General features: G+C 33.3%; 1 protein-coding gene across 1 annotated transcript in view; it reads left to right on the forward strand.

Annotated features, from left to right (window-relative positions):
• Positions 1–23,902, forward strand: part of LOC124355745 (protein timeless homolog) — a 59,703-nt gene that overhangs the window by 13,378 nt on the left and 22,423 nt on the right. The window contains exons 5-12 of the mRNA XM_046806903.1: positions 205–300; positions 3,919–4,082; positions 4,376–4,493; positions 10,060–10,206; positions 13,619–13,731; positions 14,644–14,776; positions 19,013–19,167; positions 20,296–20,423. Of these exons, the coding sequence (XP_046662859.1) occupies positions 205–300; positions 3,919–4,082; positions 4,376–4,493; positions 10,060–10,206; positions 13,619–13,731; positions 14,644–14,776; positions 19,013–19,167; positions 20,296–20,423 (1,054 nt within the window). The remainder of the gene's footprint in view (positions 1–204; positions 301–3,918; positions 4,083–4,375; positions 4,494–10,059; positions 10,207–13,618; positions 13,732–14,643; positions 14,777–19,012; positions 19,168–20,295; positions 20,424–23,902) is intronic.

Raw genomic sequence — 23,902 nt, forward strand, 5'->3', positions numbered from 1 at the left:
AAAAAGTATAATTTTGATTTGTGAATTATTATCCTATGTGAAAATAACCTGCAATAAAAACATACAATATTAAAACTGTCAGTTAGGGAAGAAAATAAATTTGGGTATGACATTTTGGAATAGTGTTTTGAGTGAATGTGTTATGGTAGGATGTTATTTATTGGGCAAAAAATTCGTTCACGTACTTTACCAAACAATTTACAGGTGCTATGGGCTCTACATCAAGGTGGCATGGTTGATCTGTTCCTGTACATTGCCTCCACGGATCACGAGCAACAATACTATATGCATATCTTGGAGGTTAGTTTTTCCTCTTTTTGTTTAGATTATTACCAGCAGTTTCACCATTTACATAAAATAATAATGTCTTAAGTTATTTTTCTGGATCCAAGAGCTAATTTGCATTGCATAAAGCACATAATTTAGCTTCTCATAAAATCTATAGAGTAAGTTTTCCTGAGAAATAAATAAACTGTGAACTTTGCTAGTTTTTGTGGGAATCGATATGATGGAAAGGTATGAAATGGCTTAAAAATAACAAACAATAATTATATCTCAGATAAATTTGTCTTACTTTGATTGACTTGAACCCAACCATCAGATACAAAAATTACAGTTAATTCAGATCAGAATTTATTATGCAGTTTTCATGATTTTGTGACTTTTCTATCTATTGAATGGTGCAAATAGATATTAGATTAACCTTATTTTTACATGGATGCAGAATGTGGCCATCATATGAACATTGCTCTCGGAAACTTTTAGTCAACTCAGGAAAATCTGGGAAGATTTGAAAGAAAATAACAAATAATTAAAATATAATGAGACTAAATAAAAAAAGTAATAAAAATGGGAAAAACATAAATAAGATAAAATTACAACAAATAATCATCTAGCGCATTGTGCGCTAGATTAACAAGAAACATATGACATTCAGATGAGGTAATGTGTCTCAAGGGTCTCAACATCTCACTATGTGTGTGAGTAGGTCTCATCACTGTGCACCTGTTAGAAGTCTCACAACCCGATTTTGCTGACTGTACATGCAACCGGACATAAATGTTCATTTGAATTTCGTTACATATACAATGTGATTAACACGTTCGCTGCTAAAAATTAAGTAATGTATGTTGCTAGAGGCTAATTTTTTTTTATTAGTATTCACTTACCAATTTAGTTGTTGTGACACGGGTTGGTACAGAAAGGTCATCAAACACCAAAAGAGCCGAATTTCGCCATTTTGAAAACGTGCAGTAGATCTACCGCACACGCTCCTGGGGCCAGTCTCTCTTCGAAGCGCGCACCGTTTTCCTTATTGTTTTTGAAAAACAGACCACTAACGATTGTTTATAATAATACTGGGAACAAATCACTTAGTATAACTAAAAATATATTGATAAAAAACACTAAAAACTACTATTTACAACCCAACCATCCTCCCCAAGGTACGCTTCATTAGTCATGGAATTGGTCAAAACAATGTGGGACACACAACCCAGGCTGTCCATCACATTCTAAACACTGCCACATCACGTATTTCTTTCTGCCATTTGCATAGCAAACTCTGCACCTCTTTTGTTTACTTCTCTTTCCACAAGCCACTTTTTCTGTAATCCGTGAGGGTACATGGGGGACGCGGCGGCGCTTCAGAGGTCGAGGAGGCTCGGGAACGTCCGGGAGTAGCTTGTCAATAACCTCCAGACGGAAGTCGTACAATGGCATTTTGTTTTCTCCACTTGATGTGCGAACTTCGTTATAGAGATAGTGTGCATTCACTAACATCATCTGAATTACGTGGACAAAAATCTTTTTATACCACCGCAGTGTTTTCCTTTCGCAAGGATAATATGACATCATTTGGTCACTGCGGTCCACGCCTTTCATAAAATGGTTGTATTGAACAATTGGTAGTGGTTTTAGTCTCTCCAAACCACCTCGATTAATTGAATTCACCATGTCATTTTCAAATTCAGTGGATATGTAAGAGACAACGCGTTTGTCTTTCCATTTGGCGACAACAACACTTTCGGCGTAGCGGGCGATGGTTTCACCCTTTTTCAGGGTTGCCGATTTGACTTCAGGAGATACGTATTTTCTGTCCAGCCGAAGAGTTCCAGTGCAATATGTATTCCTACGGAGCAGGCTTGAGGCAAGAGTAAAACTATTATAATAATTATCCATAAATAAACTGTGGCCACAATTGAGTTTCCCTTGCATCAGCTTCAATACAACATTGGCTGCATGCCCCTTACCACCGTAATCATCTAAAACTCCGCAATACATAAAAAAACGAAGTATTAGGCCATGGGGGTCACACAAACTGTACAGTTTGATGCCGTACTTATGGCGTTTCCCTTTTATATATTGCCTAAAGTACAACCGTCCCCTCCATAAAACCATTCCCTCGTCAATGCACAACTTTTTTTGAGGATAATAAATTGAGTCCATTTTATTGTTGAAGTAGTCAATTAGAAACTGTACTTTAGAAGCTCTGTTGTTTGGGTTAGGGTACCTTTCAAAATTAATGCATCGCAAAATAAGCATGAATTTGTCCCTGGCCATGAATTTGGGGAAGCACGTTGAAAACAGCTTACAAGTTTTCCAATAGTCTTGTATTCGGGGTAATTGTAATATTCCCATGTGCAGCAATAGGCCAATAAAACATTTGAGATCCTCCACGGTAATGTCTTTCCATTTATGGATTCGTGAGCCTGGGGTTGTAGTAGGTCCACAGAATAACTCCAACGCGTATCTATTCGTAGTAGCCACAATGCCCTCCAAAAAAATCACATCCACCAGCAACAAGAAAAAATTGATTGGGGTAATCTCATTAGGCAAAGGGACTAAAAACTTTTCCTCTTTTGTAAACGGTACATCTTTCATACCTATAGTTTGAGGACTCCATTGTGGTGGTCTTACGTCATAGTCTGGGTCTTCGACCTCTGACTCATCAGTCTCGTATTGTTCATCGTCGAGGTCCGGAGCATAACCAGGGACACCAGGGTCGTCTTCATAATCAGAATCACTATTAGCCACAAACTGACGTCTATTCTGGATTCCACTAGTTCCAGGAGGCAAATCCATGTCTATTGTATTATAAGAATAACACTAAACACACAACAAAAACGGTAAAATTTGAAGTAGTCTAAAAACAAACCACAAAACGCTAACTGAGAACGGCGACCACAAAAACGCGGGAAAAGTATATCCCCACGAGCGGCAAAACGGACAACCATACACGACGAGTGCTGAGAGCACACTGACTGGGTTTCTAAACAATGGCGCTGTGCAGTAGATCTACGTCATGCGCGCCTGGCGCGAGGCAGCCGTGCAGTAGATCTACCGCAACCGCATTGAACGTGTTAAAAACATCAATAGTAGGCTGATAAAAGCATTGTGGTAAAAGGTTAACTGTTTATCATTATTTACATCATGTTATACAACTTTTTTTATTATCAATTGGTATGTTTTTTAAAATAAACTTAAATATGAATAAATTACGATATATATAAAAATTACTATAAAAGAAATATCAAACATTTTCAAGATGAATTTTAGAAGTATACAGATTGTAATAATTAGAATGATAATGTTATTTCATAGTAAAAGTAATGATTATTTCACCTCAATATCTATAAATGTAGTGAGATAAGTTATAAAAGTGTCAGACAATTCTCATAAGACAAACAATCACATTTTTAAATATATTTTTTTAATTATTAGGCAAATTTTAACTAATATTGCTTTTTAACTAATATTTTAACGAAACATGAGACTCTGTTGACATTAACACTGCAGTATCAGCCTAATCCTTGTCACTTGTGTAGATAGTTTCTTTCATGCTTGAAGGGTGCAGAACTCTGCCACTCTGATTTCAGCAACTCTCCAGTATCAGTCTAATCTTTGTAAGTTGTATAGATAGTTTCTCTCATGCTGAGGGAGCAGAACCCTGCTACTCTGGCATCAGCAGCTCTCCAGAGGTCCCAGCAAGAGAAAGAGCGGGATGAGAAGGAACTATTGGAGATCAGAAGGCGGGAGATCAAAGAGAAACAGGCCAAGGTCAAGTTATACACCGGATCAAGGTAAAATTTTTTTATTAAATTTGAATGCAACAGGAATATTTCTAGTTTCTTCTATTCCAGAATATATACCTTTAAAATTTTCTTATTTGATGTTCTAAACTTTTTGTAGCCTAAATACCTTTTATATGTATCCCATGTTATGACATAGATTAAACATTTAACCTCAGCAAATTTTTATATAGTCATTAAATAGTTCATTTTGTCATACCCAGTATAATAAAACTTTTGGTAGATCTGTTGAATAGTTTCAGTACAAACCTGGGGAAAACAATAATATATTTTTTATGTTGCAGACATTCACGGTTTGGAGGAACCTTCATCATCAAAAACTTTAAATCCATCAGTGATCGAGACTTGATCTATCATAAACCTCCGACCAAGGGAGTGACATTCTCTGTTGGCAATGAAAAAGTATATTTTCAGATATGTAGTACTTTTCTATTTAGTACAAGTATATATGAGTATTTAGTATAATAGCACACACAGTCTTCCCCAACACCAACAAAAGCTACCTTCATTAGTTATGGTGCTCTAATCTTTTGAGGGATCTTTAAAATTGTAATGTGGTTAAGAATTTGGCTACAGATCACAAGTTTTTGATACTGGATAAAAAATAATAACCAAAAGCTTACGTACTGTCAGTGACCTATAATAGAAGTATACTGGTAGTGGCTGGTGAGATCAGTGGAACTATAGTTTATTCTAGCAGATCTATTCAGCTTAACAAGCTGTAACTCAGTCCAGCAGGAAGAGCAGAGTGTCCAGGGGAGGGTAGTGGCAAGGGATGAGGATGTGCGGGGTAAAGGGAACGGCACAGTACAGCCCAATCTAGGGTGGTCTGTCAACACTATGACAACTTCTACCATATGGATAGGCAGTATACTTCTTTTGTTGGCCTCTGGTATTGTATACAATACTACTGGGAATAACCCGAGAATTCAGCGCAGCTGAGAAAACCGGAAATTAGCTGAGGTTCTCATTATAGATAAACAAATTTTTCACTGTCAAAAAAATTATAAAATAAAGAAATAATTTGAACAGCTTCTTGAATAGACAGTTGAGTAATCTCAGACATTATATTTTTCGCCACATGATCCATGAAATAATGAATGAAAATGGATGATGTTTGGGCGATAATATCATTGAATTGTTTACTTAGTGTGTTGACAACATATGTTTGCTGCAATCTGAGGTGTGATCAATGATGTGTGTGCAAAACTCTACCTGACATCTTTTTATCCAAGATTGCCTCCACTAGTATAGTGGAATGTATCTTGGTTAGTCCTACCATGTTCCATTAGGTTTAAAGTGATGGTCCATTGGATGACAGTTGGCCAACTGATCAATTCGATTTGGTCTGTGGGCGATTATTTTGCACACACATTAGAATTGGTCATCAGATTACATAGGTCAAAACAAAGGAAAAATTTGATTATGTTTTTATACTAAAACCACGTCCAAACCTCGACTGAATAAATATCTTCGCCATCTGCAGAGAGCTGTCCTAAATTAATATGAAAATCATTTTTATTTTGAAGGTCTATGCATTTTTATTTCGTAATTGTCACGTGACATATCAGCTGACTGCTGCCAGTCAGTGCTCAATCTTTCGTTGTTTATTCTTTATGCTTCAGTGTAATTGTATTATTGTATGCTGGATTCTTCTTCATTATTTTACTTTGTGGTTGTAAATATTAGTAGTTTTAGTTGTTACGTGCTTAGCTATTGTGTGTAGTTATAGTTTGTTCTCGGTGCAATGAAGGCTGTCATGGCACTTGTTTTGTCAAGCAAATTTGTAAATAGAAAAAGTGTAAATAAATTTCAAATAAAATTGTGTAAATATTTCTTGGTAAATAGTGTTTTTTAACTGTATTGAAACTATGGATCTTACAATCATATGTTTACCGGTACATCCATAATGTGAGTATTTATTTTGTTTCTTGCAATGTAAGAGTCAGTTGCTTTAACACTTATAAAATGTTGCGAAGTACAATTATGCGTATTTCTACAAAATGTGTCATAAAAAATTTATTTATGAGAGAAATAAAAAAAATTTTGTATGGATTTTCCTTTAAAAATGTATAATATAATAAAATTTCTCGCATTAAAATTATTTTTACGTTTTTAATTATTTGCAAAAAAATAATATAAAATTTTTTAATGTAATATATTAAAACATTTTTTTAAATTAATTAAAACAACATTTATATATTTTTTGTTGATAGTATATATCTATACGAGTAATTTGGTGCAACTTTTAGGTCATAGTCTAATTTTTATGAATTTTAATCTAAGAGACTGCAAAATCACCAATTTTATCCTGGCACTTTTGACTAGTCACAAGGAGATATGAGATGTGAAAAAATTTTTCAACATCTCATATTTGCTCCTGGCCCTGAAAGGGTGAACTTTGTAGCTGCAATTTGTATTATTTATTGAAATTGGTAAATGTCTGGTGGTGTCACTGTGATTCTATTCTTGTGCAAGATATCATCTGTAGGCAAATATATATAATATTTAAGAGCCAATAATTTATTATACTTGCATTCTGAGGATACTGTACTGGTCAGTACCAATACCTACTTATCAAGAATTAACCACACTTTGTAGCAGTTAGATTTCTGATGCATTTTTTACAAGTAGTTCGGCAGTGTGACATATTCAGACCCATGGTACTTCTGCTAAACCATAGATGAAATATTAGCATTTTCTGCTGAAACTTAGATACATTAATATTATTTTGTAGTAAAGATTCTATTAAATTTACAGCTTGTGGTAATATATTATAAAGCTATTCTTTTAAATTAGATGGGTAACAACTACTTCTGGGTATATATCCAGTTATATTTTTATTTTGGTTTTCAATAACTGACGTCTACTAATCAGCTGTAACAGAGCAATACTTTAAAAAATTAATCTAGTTACATGTTCCTACTGAAGCTGGACTCAAAACAACGTTGTAATAATTATAACAAATTAAATATTAAGACATATTTCATTTGATCCTATAGTCCAATTAGAATTATAAAATTAGCTTTATTAATTTAGCACTTGGAGCAAGGGTTAATTACAGTATTAAAATAAAGTTTAATAAAAATGGACTAGAGAATCTGACAAACCCCCTATAAAAAGAATGGCAGTGATCATGACATAAATAACTTTCGTCCTATAGCTATTTTATCCACGTTTTCAAAGGTATTCGAGAAGCTCTTTCTTGCAAGTTTATCTTCTTTTCTGATTTCAAACAATATTCTTTATGCACATCAGTATGGCTTTAGAGAGGGTCTGTCTACAACAAACGCAATGTTTAGTCTTATATCAGACGTAACAAAGGCTCTAGATAACAAGGAACATGTGCATGGGCTCTTTTTAGACCTATCTAAAGCCTTCGATGTGGTAGATCATACTTTGCTTTTGAGGAAACTGGAGTATCTTGGGCTGAGAGGCAATGTGTTTGAATGGATACATTCTTATGTGACTGGTCGAAAACAGATGGTTGAGATTCCCTATATGGATGCTGACGGACTGCTAAAAAAAAAACTTTCTCAAGAACTAATTGTCAGAACCGGGGTGCCCCAGGGATCGGTCCTTGGTCCTGTATTTTTTCTCCTCTTTGTAAATGACGTAGCCGGGTGTATTTCGGACTCTCACTTGTACTTATTTGCTGATGACACATCCCTCGTAGTCTCCAGTAAGAGTAAACCACAGCTGGAGAATCAAATTTTCATAGACGGGAGCTCATTATTTCAGTGGCTGGAGGAAAACTCTTTATGTATTAATACAGCAAAGACCAAGCTAGTTGATTTTGCAATCAGAAACCAGTTGGATAATGAATGTTTGAATATTATCATAAGGGATACCGAGTTTAGTCCGTCAGCCACTGTTAATTATCTTGGTGTTGTTTTTGACCGTAATCTGAACTTCTCAAACCATATTGAGAAAGTTACAGGTAAGCTAAGTAGCAGTATTTTTTTATTGTCTCGACTTGCCTGTTTCAAAAGTGCTGACATCCTCTTGTTGGCTTATCATGGTTGTTTTTACCCTTATTTATCTTATGCAGTACCAATTTTTGCCATGAAAGCACCAAGACGCAGTATGTTTTCAGGTTGCAGAAGAGAGCTGTTCGGATAGTTTTTCACTTGGCCGGAAATCAGTCATGCAGATCGCTATTTCGAGAGAAAGGCATACTCACTTTTCCATCAATATACATCCTCAACAGCCTGACATTTCTAATCAAGAATTTTGGTTTATTTACTTCTCATATTACACATACTCATAGATACCAACTCCGTCACAACAATAACATAACCCTACCTCGCCATAGCACCTCTTTTTTCAGAAATAAAACATATTCCTCCTGCATATCATTGTTTAATTCTCTACCACAGTATCTAAAGAATGTTAAGGAGCCCAACAAATTTAAAAGCCAATTGAAAGAATTTTTAATTCAAAAGGAATATTACAGTGTCCAGGATTACTTACTTGAGAAGAAAGACTAGTTTTAGTATGTTATGTTTTGGTTCTGTATGTAATGTTAAATTTAGTAATTTAGATAATTTTACTTTAATTTGACCTCTGCCTGTGCAATCCTTGTATTGTTTGTGGCAATAAATGATTTAACTTTGACTTTGACATTTTTTAATGGAAAACCGTAACTTTTAGAAAAGGTTTTAAGTGGCCAGTCTCCAACAGTTTACAATTATTTAATGATACAACTTTTAATGGAAAATTATTGAATTTTCATTAAAAAAATTAACGTTTAAAAGTTAAATAAATGATGGGTTGACTCAGTAGTTATTTAGTGTAATGGAATGATCAAAGAATCACCAGTTTTGCTCTTCCATTGGATTAATGAACTTTTATTTCCTCATTTGTATGAACTTTCCTGTTTTGACAAGCAAGTTTAATGTAAATTTAAAATAAAGTTTTAGTATATATATATATATATATATATATATATATATATATATATATATTAATTGTAGTATCACTAGATAAAGGAATGCAACATTTTCCAATATATAATTTTTTATTTTGTGCAAGGCTTTTCTGAATCAAAGATTCCATCATCAGGCACTTCACAAATTATCAAATGTTTACATTTTTGTAATAATAATTAATTTTATAGTAACATATGGTAAACAATTTGGATGTACGGTTAGCCAGTATAAAATATTTAATCAGAATTAAACTTTAATTTTTTAATAAATTGTGATGAGAGTAAAACTGAATTTTGAATTGATCTGTCTTCGTTATTGATAAGTTTTTCTTGATTTATGTGAATGTAAAATGTTTCCCAAGCATTTAAGTGTATTGTGTTTGTAACTTCTTTTAATAATCGTAAATTTTTATTAGAGATTGTGTGTCCAGATTCAATACAGTGATTCGCCACAGCAGATTTTTCATGATGGAATCTTTGATTCAGAAAGGCCTTGCACAAAATAAAAAATTATATATTGGAAAATGTTGTATTCCTTTATCTAGTGATACTACAATTACTCGTTTTTCCAATGCTCCAAGATTTGACATACATATATATTAATGTTACATTAGTTATCCAAATGTCACGATTTGGTGTATTGAGCAAATAATATATCCAATTTTGTGACTATTCATACATAATTTGTATTATAGGCATCAAAGTTTTCTTAATTTCGTTTTTTTTTTTACACTTTACAATTTCTGAGACACCTAATGCTGTCCTCAGTGCTCAGGTATTCTTTACAATTCTTCATTTTTGGACAATTTTAGTTCTTTAAAGCCATTTCTGGGCAATATTATACTCTTAGATGACACTGTTGTTGTGTTAAGCCAATTCCCTCTCAGGTTTTCTTTATCTGTATGATCATGTGTGGTCTAATGCCAACTATTATCAAATAAGTAAATCCTCTTTTTGTGTAATTTCTCTGCAGCTAGTACAGTAATCTTCCAATCTGAATGAATGATGAAATTCTACTATCGCATTGTACTTTTACAGGAACGTTCCAAAGTTCCGAAGAATAAGCAGGCTCTTACGCACCATACGTCGGAGAGAAGATCGGCCTTCAGTGTTCGGCTGTTCTTGAAGGAGTTTTGTGTGGAGTTCCTCAATGGAGCCTACAACCCACTCATGTACAAAGTCAGAGTAAGTAAAAATATTTCTCAATTGTTTACGATGGGATAATGAAACAAGAAACATTTGCCTTTACAAAGCATTATAGAAGTTGTAGAGTACAGAATTCAAGATACAATTTTAACGTTTAACTCTATATCATAGATAAAAAAAGTAAAATTATCGTCTTAAATTAAAAAAAAAATTAAGAATGCCCTGCAAAACATTTTTGAGTCTTAATTTGATTTTAATAGTGCAGTTAGGTTCTCAATTCTGATTTCTTAGAGGGATTTATGTGTTGATTACCAGTCAGAAATAACAGTCAAGATTGGGTCAATTTGGAGATGATTAAAGGAACTGAATGTTTATGAGAAAGATGGTAATTGGGATTGAGAAAAGTTCTACACAAATATAAGATTGTCTATTTAATTTTGGAATTAATTTTTTAACTAACAACACTATTTTTAACAAACATTCTCTCAACAGTTGGTATGTGGGAGAGGATGCTACTATTCAGACAATACTACTGGTAGACAATACTACAGTGCAGACCTAAGGGTGCCTACCCTTTCATGAGTAGCGTTACCTGACATAATTAATATTTAATCATAAAAATAGTAATGGTTTTCATATTTAGTATTTCTATTAACAAGGATTTTTATAATATTGTTGTAGTTTTATTTCAGAATGACATGCAATTTTAATAAGAACATAAATACCTGAAAACAATGCCATTTGTTTTCACACTTATAATAAATTAGGATAGTGTAACACAGGAGAGAGAATGTCTGAGACAAGTTTCCTGTGTGAAAATTGTTGACTGATTATAACCATCAATGACCAAGGAGCCTTTTTCTCACTATCTATTAGAAACTGATACGAAATACTCTTCAAAATCTGAAGTCACATTCATTTATATTTTTAGAAATAGTAACTTTGTATTGTTCCTATGTTTATTATTCTTAATATTATGATGATTTAAGACAGTTACTTAAGTTAATTTTCACCTAAAATTAATACTGCTTTTTCAGTATTGTGTGGTTCCATTAAGTGTACTTTTATGAACCAAGTAATTACGTTCCAGAATGTCTACACTTTCTAAAGGCGTAAAGAAAGTGTTTTGTACACCGGCCAAAATTACAGACAGTTTGCAGCTATTGCAAACTAGGTCAGACTGAGTTAACGGCTGATAATTGCAGAACACCATTGTTGCATATTGTCAGTCTTTTAAACATTAAAATTTGTTACATAATTAATTAAGTTAATAATTAGCTGAACGCTAGCACAGCCTATCTTTCAAGGGGATGGAAAAAATTTGATTTCTGTCTGTCTTATCTGTCTGCACGATATCTGGAGAATGAACTGACCAATAGAATTCGTTTCTATGTAGGCGATATTGAGTTCGATGATGGTACATGTCACTCCATTGGACTTGGCTGAGTGTTGCGAACATTTTTACATTTGGTCTTAACCATGATAGCAACGAGAAAATCACAGAATAATATACGAGGTGTGATCAAAAAGTTCCAGGACTGAATTTTTATACATTTATTCACACAACATACAGATTATTCGAATTTGTCTCCTTCAAAGTACTTCCCTTGGGAAGCTACACACTTTTCCCACCGGTGTTTCCACTGATCAAAGGCCCCAGAAAACTCTTCTTTTGTAGAGGTGTTTAGCAGCTCCGTTGTTTTTTCTTTAATTTCGTCAACTGTTTGAAATCTTCGTCCTTTCAGGGGTCTCTTGAGCTTCGGGAAGAGAAAAAAGTCTGCTGGAGCCAGGTCAGGTGAGTAGGGGGGCTGAGGAATGACAGTCATTGCGTTTTTTTACACAAAAGTCACGAATAACTAATGCAGAGTGAACAGGAGCATTGTCATGGTGAAGGACCCAATCACCACTTTGTCACAGCTCAGGTCTCTTTCTTCTCACAGCATTACGCAATTTTCTGAGGGTTTCAAGATAAACAAAATGATTAATTGTTTGACCTTGTGGAAGGAATTCAAAGTAGACAACACCTTTACAGTCAAAGAAAACCGTAAGCATGACCATGAGCATCACACTTGATTTGACGTGCTTTCTTGGGTCTTGGAGAGCCTTTTGATGTCCATTGTGATGATTGGGCTTTTGTTTCCACATTGTAACCAAAAACCCATGTCTCGTCTCCCGTAATGACATGATCCAAGAAGCTTCGTCGTCATTTAGAAGAAGTTCCTCAGAAACATGAATTCGGTGCTGTTTTTGGTCTTCAGTCAACAGTTTTGACACAAACTTTGCTGCAACACGACGCATTTGAAGTTTTTCAGTTAAAATTTCCTGACATGATCCAAATGAAATGTTACACTCTTCTGCCATTTCACGGATTGTTAGTCGACGGTCTGATCGTATGAAAGCGTTCACTTTAGCAACATTGTCATCATTGATTGACGTTGAAGGGCGTCCGGAACGAGCATCGTCGTCTGTGGATGTTCGGCCATCTTTAAACCTCTTGAACCACTGATGGCAGCATGATCGGCTTAGACATTCTTCACCAAAAGCCTCTTGTAACATCAAAAAGGTTTCAGAAAACGTTTTGTTCAGTTTCACACAAAACTTCACACAATCACGTTGCTCTTCTTTCACATTCATTTTCATTAAACCAAAAAATAGCCAAACTCTATAAAACTAATCTCAAACAAACTGTGCTAATGTTACTTTCAGTGATGTTATGATTGATCTGCAAACACAGCTGTGTTACTGTTGAGTCAGGGAATACAATGCTGCCAACCGCATCGCTGTGAGACCCATAGTATATAAAAAGTCCTGGAACTTTTTGATCACACCTCGTATTTGTAAACAAACTGAGTACAGTCTTATGTTATTTGTTATGTGATAGTAATACAGTATATGCAGCGTAATTATATGTAAGATCTCTTGAGAAAGGTTTCATCTGTTGAATTTACATTTGTAATAAAACTTCATTTTTTCATAGGTAAGATTGAATTTTATGATTGATGCATGTTCATTCATGGTATTTAGCTGAGTATCAAAGAGCTGTGATAGATCTAGAAAAAACAGCATGCTGTTATACCGTCTTGCTTTTCCTGTGCTAAGGAATAAAAAATTATTTTGGACACAATTATCTCTGTTGTGTATTCCCACCTAAACATTACACCATCATTCTGTGCCCAGACTATTCTTCTAGTTGAAATGTCTGTCACATGGGAGAGTGAGCCTACTCTCTTAGTAAAATTAATAAAAATGAAACATTGGTGCTTGGTATGAGTAGTGTTTTTCTGTCAAATTTCTTTGTAGTTAAAGTAGGCACAACATGATTGCTGAAAGTCTCTCCTTAATTTTCTGAAAATTTTAAGACTGTCTAGGATTTTTCTGCCTGAGTATAATTTTTGGACTTCAAAAATAGTTTGTTCTGGCATCTTAAGTGGAATGTTGTTTAATGTTGTAGGAGAATTTAGTGAGAGCAGTTGGCCAACCTAATGATGAAACCTATTACTTCTGGGCTATGAAGTTCTTCATGGAGTTCAACCGTTTATACAAGTTTCAAGTAAAATTAATCAGGTAACCTTTTAGAAGTTTTGTTAACACAACCTAACCACTATAGTACTAAGATATAGACTACTAATATAGAATACTAGCTATTTTGTAAATAAATACTATAATATAATCTTTAAAGATGTAAAATGCACCCTTACGTTTTTAACCATGACATCTTTTCTGCTTATGATGTATTAAGATGCATTGTTGATTGGATATAAATATTTGATACATATTAATATTTGTAATTAAAGATTTGTCAAGGCTGGATTCTGAATCTACAGAATCCTCAACAAAAATTTGGATTCAAGAATCAATCAGCGGGATTTGACAATTGAATCTTAGTAGATCCACCACGTCATTAACTGAGCTACCAATACCAATCATACAAATTACCAATTGCTAAAACAACTCATGTTTTTGACGTACTTCATGTTTAAAAATCACAAATAAATAATCTGTTTGACAAATTATCATATTTTTGTCAATTATATTTTGCTTATTTTTATTAATTTCTATATTTACGTTCACACAACACCACAAGCTGCTTTATTTATTCGTGGATGACAGTTGATTGGCAGTATGCAACTTACAATTGCAAAACCGGGGTTTTGGTGGACTTAATGTGATCCGTTTATTAAAATGTGTTTGTCCTATCTCTATAAAGGTAGTTCTTTATACTTCAGAATTAATCCCAGCTCTCAAAAATTTGTTATTGAAGATTAAATGTTATTAAATATATTAATTTAATGTATCAAGTCCAATCGTAAATCCGATATAAAATTGTAATTTGAGTATTTAATTTAAAATAAGTTCAATTAATTAACTTTGTCTCTTGAGTTTTAGTATTCAGGAGAAATACATTTCTTATCTTCTCCCCATTTACAATAATTGCCTTTACTATAATGTATAATATCATGTCTGTTGTGATAACAGTGAAACAATGCATCAGCAGATATTCCACTTCGTCCAGACCCAGATGGAGAACTGGCTGGAGAATATGATTGTTGATAAGAAAAAGATTCCTCTTTGGTCACGAAGGATACATCAAGCGCTCAAAGCATACCAGGTTTGTTTGTCATTTGGGGCTTACAATGTAAGATACTAACAGTTCGGTTAGGTACAAAAATTCACTTAAATTCATATAACATTATAGTGGCACAAACCACATTTAATTTTTAGTTTGATTTTAGAATGTCCCTTTCTTAATATTAATTACTCTTTATTCTCTCACCTATGCTCTAAGGAAGACATTTATGGTGAAATGTCAGTGTTTATTATGACTCACTATATTTTGTAATTTTATTACTATTCAATTTAGTATAGTAAATCTTGTTGGTTTCTTATCATTAATAAAATAACATTAACCTTGTTGAAGTCTAGAGTGCTTGGCAGATGATAGTTGTTGAGTTATGTTATCATTATAATATATCAATCCACTTCAATACTCTATTGATATCAAGATATTAATGGTCATTTTATGTTGGTAACTGTGAAATGATTATAAATCTGTGTTAGTAAAAACAAAGAAAAGCAGTACATTTAGTGCCCTACACCTATCTTTTTACTTGGTGTAAAAATGAGCGCACAAAATTACAAACAAGAAAAATTAAAATGTTTGTACTAAAGCAATTTATCTGATTGACCTACTAGTTTATGCAGCATTAGAATTGCACAGTAAATCCTATTATTTTGGCCCAAAATGGAAACTTGTGCTTGAAATTCTGTTGTTTTAGTTGTGCTTTTTTAATATAGCCATTATAAGCTACATTTATTGTTAGACAAATATATAAGATATAGTGATAATTTAAATTTTGTGTTATAGCAATAAAAACATTGAATTTTTAATTTAAAATGATTTTTATGTATTTTAACGTCTTTAAATATTTACTAGTAAGGGTTAAAAATATGAAATGATAATTTTTTTCTCACACCATATATTTCCTCTCTATTTTGACACACTTACAAAATAAAATCTCTTTTATCTACTTATCTGACAGTGATGTAACTATTGTTTTTGTGTGTGACGGTCGGTTTTAAGTATCTCAAGATAGAAAAAATATAATCTGAGAAAAGAATATTCTATTTTTAACCCTTTTAATACCCTCCCTCCCATTTCGCCCACACCAAAATTAGCATGGCTGATTGGTTTGAGGACAAATTTCTGTATTAATTTGAAGAGTGTTATATAGTGCTATATTGCTGGTTGTGTACATATAGGCCTACAGTCCAAATTGGCTCATGGTTCCTACACTATAACACAATTCTACTGTTTTACTCAAGTAAAATAAAATTTTAGTTTTATTCATCGTTTCCTTTTTCAGTGGTAATTTAATGTTAGTGATTTTAGTTTTTTAAAACAAATGGATCAAAAAAATTTGTATCAAATTTTGTGTAAAAATTAAACACGTGTAACAAAGTGTAAAAAATAAACCCTTTGAGTGCCAAGGGCCGATTTTATCGGCCTAGCAACGTTTCCGCATAGTGCCAAGGGCCGATGTAATCGGCCCGATGGTATTGACGAAAATTGCCAAGGGCCGACTAGATCGGCCTTTCCAATATTGGTCATCCTGTTGCTAAATATTGACGTATGATATCGTAAAACGTATCAAATTAAAGCCCAAGAAATGTACGACATAATTCACGTAGTGATAGTTTGTATGTATAGTATACAATATTTTTATGTAGCTGATATCTAGAAGCCTGTGGCGCGAACCGCCTGTTGTCACGCTGCAGTCGTTTTGTTTACGTTCAGTTGTTTTTGCTAGCTGTCTATTGTGGCTGTGTTGACATTTTGATTAATGTTTTAAAAGTTTCCTACTTTTATTACTTCAGTTCAATTTCATTATTGAATAAGGTATAGTTTGCCGAAATGAGTAAAAGGAACGGATCGCCTTTAAGCGAAAATAGGTCAGATTCCGTTATATGCCCCCAACGCTTAAACTTTTTTCAATGAACTTAGAACGTTATAACACGATGTAGTTGAGGACAAAACTAACATCATGCCCCCAACGCTAATTTAACTAAACTAACCTAAACTTAAATAATCATGTGATGCCGCGCGCGGCCTGTCGTAATCGGAATTCTCGAGAAAAATAAGATAACAGCGACAACAATACCGATCGCAATACCTGGAAATGCTTGTTGATTGATGGAATGTTAGTTCTGTTACTCAACTACATCGTTTTATAACGTTCTAAAGTTCATTGAAAAAAAATTAAGCGTTGGGGCATATAACGGAATCTGACCGCGAAAATACATTAAAACACATTAATTTATTCTTGTGATAAAAACACTCATTCAGTTATTTCATCTGAAGGATTTAGGCCTAATGAAATAAGCCCAAAGTAATTAATTTATGTCTGTTCATAATAAATAAATAACAGTTGTATAATCTACCTTGATTTAATTTCTTAAAACTAGTAAAAATATATTTTACATGAACAAGAGTAAGCGTGCATGTTGGGGCAGGTTTTCAGCATTTTGCAGCAATATATAAAAAAAATTCAAAACTCAGTTATATATAAATGTATTTTTATGAAACTTGGTACATGTATTCCAACTAACATGGGGAACATAAAATTGGCACATAAAACTCATAAAACAAAAATAAATAAGTACTTTTTGTATCTTAAACAAAAAAAATGTGTTTTTTTATTTTTGCTTACACATATATATAAATATATTTTTTTATTTATGGTCAAAATGTATATACATGTATACCAATTTGTAGCCTGTATCTTGCCCTAAGTAATAAAGCAAAAAGTGTCCCATTATGTTAATATTTAAGGAAGGTGTTAATTTTTTAGTAAAATACTGCAGTAACATAAAAATAGTGCTTGGCACTGAGGGGAATGGCCTGTCACAAATGACTGGCACTGGCTGCATGACCTCCCACCACTTCGCGTGGCACTCAAAGGGTTAATAAAAGGCTTATTGTGAGTCTGCTATAAATAAAACAAGGGTTTACAACTGGTATGGACGTGAAAACATTGGATATGACGAATGCTCTGAAGGCTCCTCCTCATGAAACTTGAAAAAAGTGGAAGAAATGGTTATGAACGGTTGTCGTATTACGATCAGAGAAGTTGCTGATGATGTTGGCTCATGCCATGAAATTTTTTCAAATGTTTTAGGTATTAAACGTGGCAGCAAAATTTCGTCCAAAATTGTTGAATTTTGAACAAAAACTGAGATGAATGGAAGTTGCTCAGGAGTCTAAATTAACTCAACAACAATGCAGAATAACTGAAACATGTTATAATAGGTGACGATGGGTTTACGGATATGACGTAGGTGCAGTCAAACATGAAGGTTATACTGATTGTGTTTTTTTATTTTAATGACCTAGTGCATTATGAATTCTTGCCACAAGGTCAAATGGTCAATAAGGATTACTGCCTGTAAGTTAAATGCAAGCCAAAAAGAGTACTATAACGATCCCTCAGCCTCCATATTCTCCAGACATGGCTCCATGTGGCTTTTTTATTTCCAAAAATTAAGAGAACCTTAAAGGGCCGTTTTACAAATATAGTGGACATTAAAAGCTGAAAGAGTTCAAACCTATACCAAAGATCAAGCTTTAATAGTGTTTGAAGGAATGGAAGAAGCGTTTGCACAAATGCATAATATCTAATGGGGGACTATTTTGAAGGTGGTAACAATACATTTTTTTGAACATACTTCGTGAAGCTCTCATTTATATCATAGAACTAAACAAATAACATTTCATGTGTAAACTATGGCATGGCATTCAAAGTATCAAGAAATTGTACTATGTCTAACAGATTGTCAATATTGTAATAAACTATTATTGCCATTGTAGGGAAATGCCAACTATTTTTTTCAGACTATTTTCATTTGCTAGGTTGGGAGGCAGGTTTAGCACTGCTGGCTGTTTTCAGTTGTTTACACAGGAAAGGGTTAACTTCGATTTGCACAGCATTTCTCTAACACTGAGTTTCAGCTGGTTTAACATTTCTCAGTGGATAACAAACAAATCTCACAGTCGGATGGTTCTTAAACCGTTTGAAGTTTAATTATTACAGGAATATAAAACACAAGACAAATCAGTTAGTATGGGAGAAGAGGCGATGAACTAGTGAGACTCAGCATCATAATGAAATGATGTTTGTTTCTGAAGATACGTCTGATAAAGGATAGTGTTTTATTTCCCTCTACAATGATAACCTAAGTATGTTGTGATATTTTAAAACACTCCCACATTAGATCATAACTATGTTCAAGAAGAACAAATAACAGTTCCTTAGTGTGATCCCTGTGTTCAATTGTGAAACTGTTTCAGGAGCTGTTGTTGACTCTCCAGGCCATGGACAGAAGCCCAGATCAGTCGGTGAGGGAGTCAGCAAGGGTCATCAAAAGTAACATCTTCTACCAGAGCGAGTATCGGGAACTGATTATCTACCTGTTCAATGTCTTCACAGAGACAAAGTTTACAAGGTTAGATTTAGTTGAAATCACTAAAAATAAACAGTATCATAATATAGCACAAACCTTCATCTTTTTTACACACCAGATCACGAATTAAACAGTTTCTATTCTCTACCAGACATATTTTATTGGGACACTGTCCCATGGTTTTAGTAGCATATTTACAACAAATCAAAATAAACTTTTTATGAGAAAGAACTGTTACGTAAATGTGATTTGTATAATTTTAAATCTTTTAATGCCTTATAATAAATAATGGTATGGATTTATTCATAATTCATTGAACTATTTTATGCACTGCTTTATATGTGTGTAATTTTGCATGACAATCTTAATTGGTTTAAAACTTATTAGGTTTGATTTAATAGTTGTTAAAATAAGGTTCCTCCAGAAATGTTTATAAAATTTGACAAACTTGTTGAATTTGATAAAATCAGAACATTAGTATGGTTTCTACAATGGTTTTACTTGTATTTTACTCAATATTACAATTCAATTAAATCTTCTATAAGTTCTGAACAAACACGTTTTATAAAAATCCATTTTGTGTCATTTGTGTGTCTATAAATGGTAAAAATGTAATAAAAATCCACAGAACAGTTTTTAAAATAGTTTGGTGTTTATTGGTTGAAAAATTGAGTAATTTTTAATTTGAAAAACAAAATTATAGATAATTTTCTTGGTACTCGTGAACTTTAATACACCCAATTTGTTACAAATCTATCCATATGTTGGGCCAGGTCAGTTATTACAGATATCCAGATATCCAAACCTATATGAACATGTTCCCCAAAGGAAAATCCCATCATCGATAACTAAAACTCCTAAACTAGTGCATATGTGTGAAGTGACAACATTATTGCTGTGATGGTAGTACAACAAAAGGTACACAACAGTTGCTACCAGTGGTAGTGGAGAGAGAATGAATTGCCTAAACTAGTGCATATGTGTGGAGTGACATTATTGCTGCGATGGTAGTACAACAAAAGTGTCTGCTTGCCATAAATGCCTTGTACTTCAAATGTATGTTTTCCTTGAAAAATTTCTTTGTAACATTAAATAAGAGTCCACTCAATGTTTTGTAGCAACATTTATGCAAGTGTTTGGCCAAATATTTTATAGGCTGTTATTTTTCAGATCATATCTCAAAGATTTGGTGGAAACTGCCCACATCTTTCTGAAAATGTTGGAACATTTCTGTTCACGTCACCAAAACCTTATTGTTCAGGGCAAGGCAAAGAAGAGGAATCAAAAAAAGAAGAAGAGTAAGTGTGCTAATATTAACGTATTTACATCTGCTAGTAAACATTTCAGTTCTTTTTGAATACTATACTATATATATATGTTTGGAGATCAAAGTATCGAAGTAGAATATACGCTTATGATAAATCACTGTAATATAAAAACTCCCATGAACTATATGACATATACTGCAATTATATCACTGGTAAATGATGTATCTAATAGTGGATAGTAAAACACACTCAGTCATATTGCAATTAATTGGTAAACTTACAGCTCACCAAAACAAAAGAATCTTATAAAGCGCCCACTGGGTCGGAACGGTCGTCACGATATTTCTTAGAAGGGGTGCACGCACTGGATCAGGTGTTCTGTACTGTCCTCCATCCGCCTCCGCCAAAACAGATGTCAGCGTGGGAGAGGATCTGTTGAAAGATGGATGTGGAGGAGGAAATTGTGGTTGTGAGTGTGTTTTTGATAGAAGAAGAGAAGAATGTTAACCCTGGAACTGGCGGTCATATTTCTCTCAGTGGCAGAGTGTTTTAGTACTTCATACATTGCCTTATATTTATTTTATTATTACATGTTTACTATAAAGTACCTATAACTTATTATATATTTCTTTATTCAGCATTGTTCAAGGAACATTTTTCACATAATATAATTAAAACAAAAAAAATACGCTTACTCTACCTCTTCAGGAAAAAAATGTTTTTTAGAAAAAAGAAAAGTTAGTTCAAAGTTTTTGATTTGTAAAATTGTTGTTGTTAGTGATACGCAAAATCCAAAATATACAAAAGGAAGAGCATTTAATTCTGAGTAAAAATAAAACAACACATAGTTTATAAGGTATTTATTTTTACATGTGGTAAACGATACAAAAATCATACACTGACATTCGAAAGTGCTACTTACCAACAAAAGTAAGAACTTCAAAGCTCACTTGGACTTGGACAATCTTGTAACTATTAGTTTATATTAATTTTCTATTTTTTAATTTTTATTATATATTTTTTTAATTATGTTCTGATTGAATGTCTAAATCGGAATCCTCATCGTTGCTTATTTCATGTACAACTAGTTCTCGAATGTCACTTGAACGATCGTGGAAATTACGATCCATTATGTAAACACGCACAAAAAACTTACTATTATTGTGTCATATACACAATCATCATTACAACGACCTCAAACAAACAATAAACCAGACAAAACACCTTGCAGGTGACGAAATAACAATAGCCGAATGAACCAGTTGACCCATCGCTGCGCGCGCAACTAGCGCGGTAGGCGGGAGAATAATAATAATAATAATAATAATAATTTATTTGCCGTTAAGCAGGGAAGCATTGACAAAGTCATAATTCACATGTATACATACAAGCATGTCAAGTACAACTAAGTCTAATTAAAATTATAACTATACAAAACTTGAATAATATTAATTCAAAAGTCTATGATATTCAAATTAAAAAATTCGTCAATGGAATAAAAGGGATTATTTATCAGCCATTTATACAACTTTTTACAGAAGGTTTTCTCAGGATATTTAATGATTAAGTTTTGTAATTTATTATATATTTTTAGTGAGATGACAATGTGGCTATTCAATGTTTTAGTCAATCTACAAGAATTAATGTTTGACTGGTTTTTAGATCTTGTGTCATACTTATGACTGCTTGGTTTAAGCATATCAGAGTTTTTAAAAACATACAGGATCAAGTCAAAGATATACACATTGATCACTGTAGGAATATTTAAGCTTACAAATATGGGTTTACAATGTTCTAAGGGCCCTGCATCAGAAATGGTTCTGACAGCTTTTTTCTGTAGCACGAGAATTTCCTCTATCCTACTGCAGTTTCCAAACAGAATTATTCCGTATCTGAATACCGATTGAAAATTTGCAAAGTACACTGATCTAATGTAATTTTGATGAATGCAATAAGTTAACCGCTTTAATAAAAATATTACTCGAGATAATTTAATACTTAAATAATCAATATGTGGTCCCCAAGTAAGAGTCTTGTCAACATAAATTCCTAGAAACTTTACGTTAGTAGAAGGGTTATCTTTTAGAAAGTTTTCATTAAATTTTCTCAAAGAAAATGAGATTTTTTGTGTTTTTTCTTCGTTTAAATGGAATCCATTCGACATGAACCATTCAGAAGCCTCTTTTAAAGTATTTAGACAAAGAGATCTAAGTTCTTCAAGGTTTTTATTAGAATTAAAAAATGTAGTGTCGTCAGCATACATATAGGTTTTACCTTTAACCGAATTTGGAAGATCGTTAATACTAATTAAAAAAAGGAGCGGCCCCAGTACAGAGCCCTGAGGTACACCGTATGAGACCACTAACTCCTTGGACCATTCTCCATCTATACAAACCTTTTGTTTTCGATTGCTAAGGTATGATTTAAAAAAACTTAATTGTGACCCTGAAACACCATAGTAGTTCAATTTCATTAACAGTTCTGAATGATTTACACATTCAAAAGCCTTGCTCAGGTCACAAAGGGTGGCCTGAGCAAAAGCCTTGTTCTCAAAGGCTGATAGCACATCTTGCACCAACATATCTACAGCGTCAATAGTAGATTTTCCCTTTCTAAATCCAAATTGAGAATTACTTAAAAATTTGTTTCCTTCAAAATACGCATTTATCTGGTCATAAACCAACATTTCAAATATTTTGGATAAAACGGGAATAATCGAAATTGGGCGATAACTCTGCGGCTTGTCCTTGGGCCCCTTCTTAAAAACTGGACATATCCGACTTAACTTCAACTCGTCAGGAAAAATTCCCTCCACAAGACATAAGTTAAAACAGTAAGACAAAGGACTTGCAATGGATTTTATTATATTTTTTAAAAGGTTATTGGACATTAGATAAATGTCACAACTATTTGAGTTTTTAAGACTGCTGGCTAATGTAATTACTTCATTAGGAGTAATTGGTCGCCATGCAAAATTTTGAGAATTCACTGGCAAATTTTTAATAAGCTCCTCTGAACCATATCTAGGGCAGCCCATTTTATTTTTTATTTCGTTTCAATGTAAACAAACAGTTTAGAGATTACAAAACGTATGGACGTGTAACGAAACGATAAAATTATTTATTAGTGTATTATTTACATAAATTGAACCTTCCTCTTTCGATTGGTATCAATGTACAACTAGTTCTCGAATGTCACTTGAACGATTGCGGAAATTACGATCCATTACGTAAACACGCACAAAAAACTTACTATTATTGTGTAATATACACAACCATCATTACAAAGAACTCAAACAAACAATAAACCAGACAGGACACCATGCAGCTGACGAAATAACAATAGCCGAATGAACCAGTTGACTCATCGCTGCGCGCGCAACTAGCGTGTTACGCGGGAGAATGTAAACAAACAGTCAGAGATTATAAGACGTATGGACGTGTAACGAAACGATACAATTATTTATTAGTTTATTATTTACATAAATTGAACCTTCCTCTTTCGATTGG

Source organism: Homalodisca vitripennis, chromosome 2, assembly GCF_021130785.1.
Source record: "Homalodisca vitripennis isolate AUS2020 chromosome 2, UT_GWSS_2.1, whole genome shotgun sequence".
NCBI classification, from domain to species: Eukaryota; Metazoa; Arthropoda; class Insecta; order Hemiptera; family Cicadellidae; genus Homalodisca; species Homalodisca vitripennis.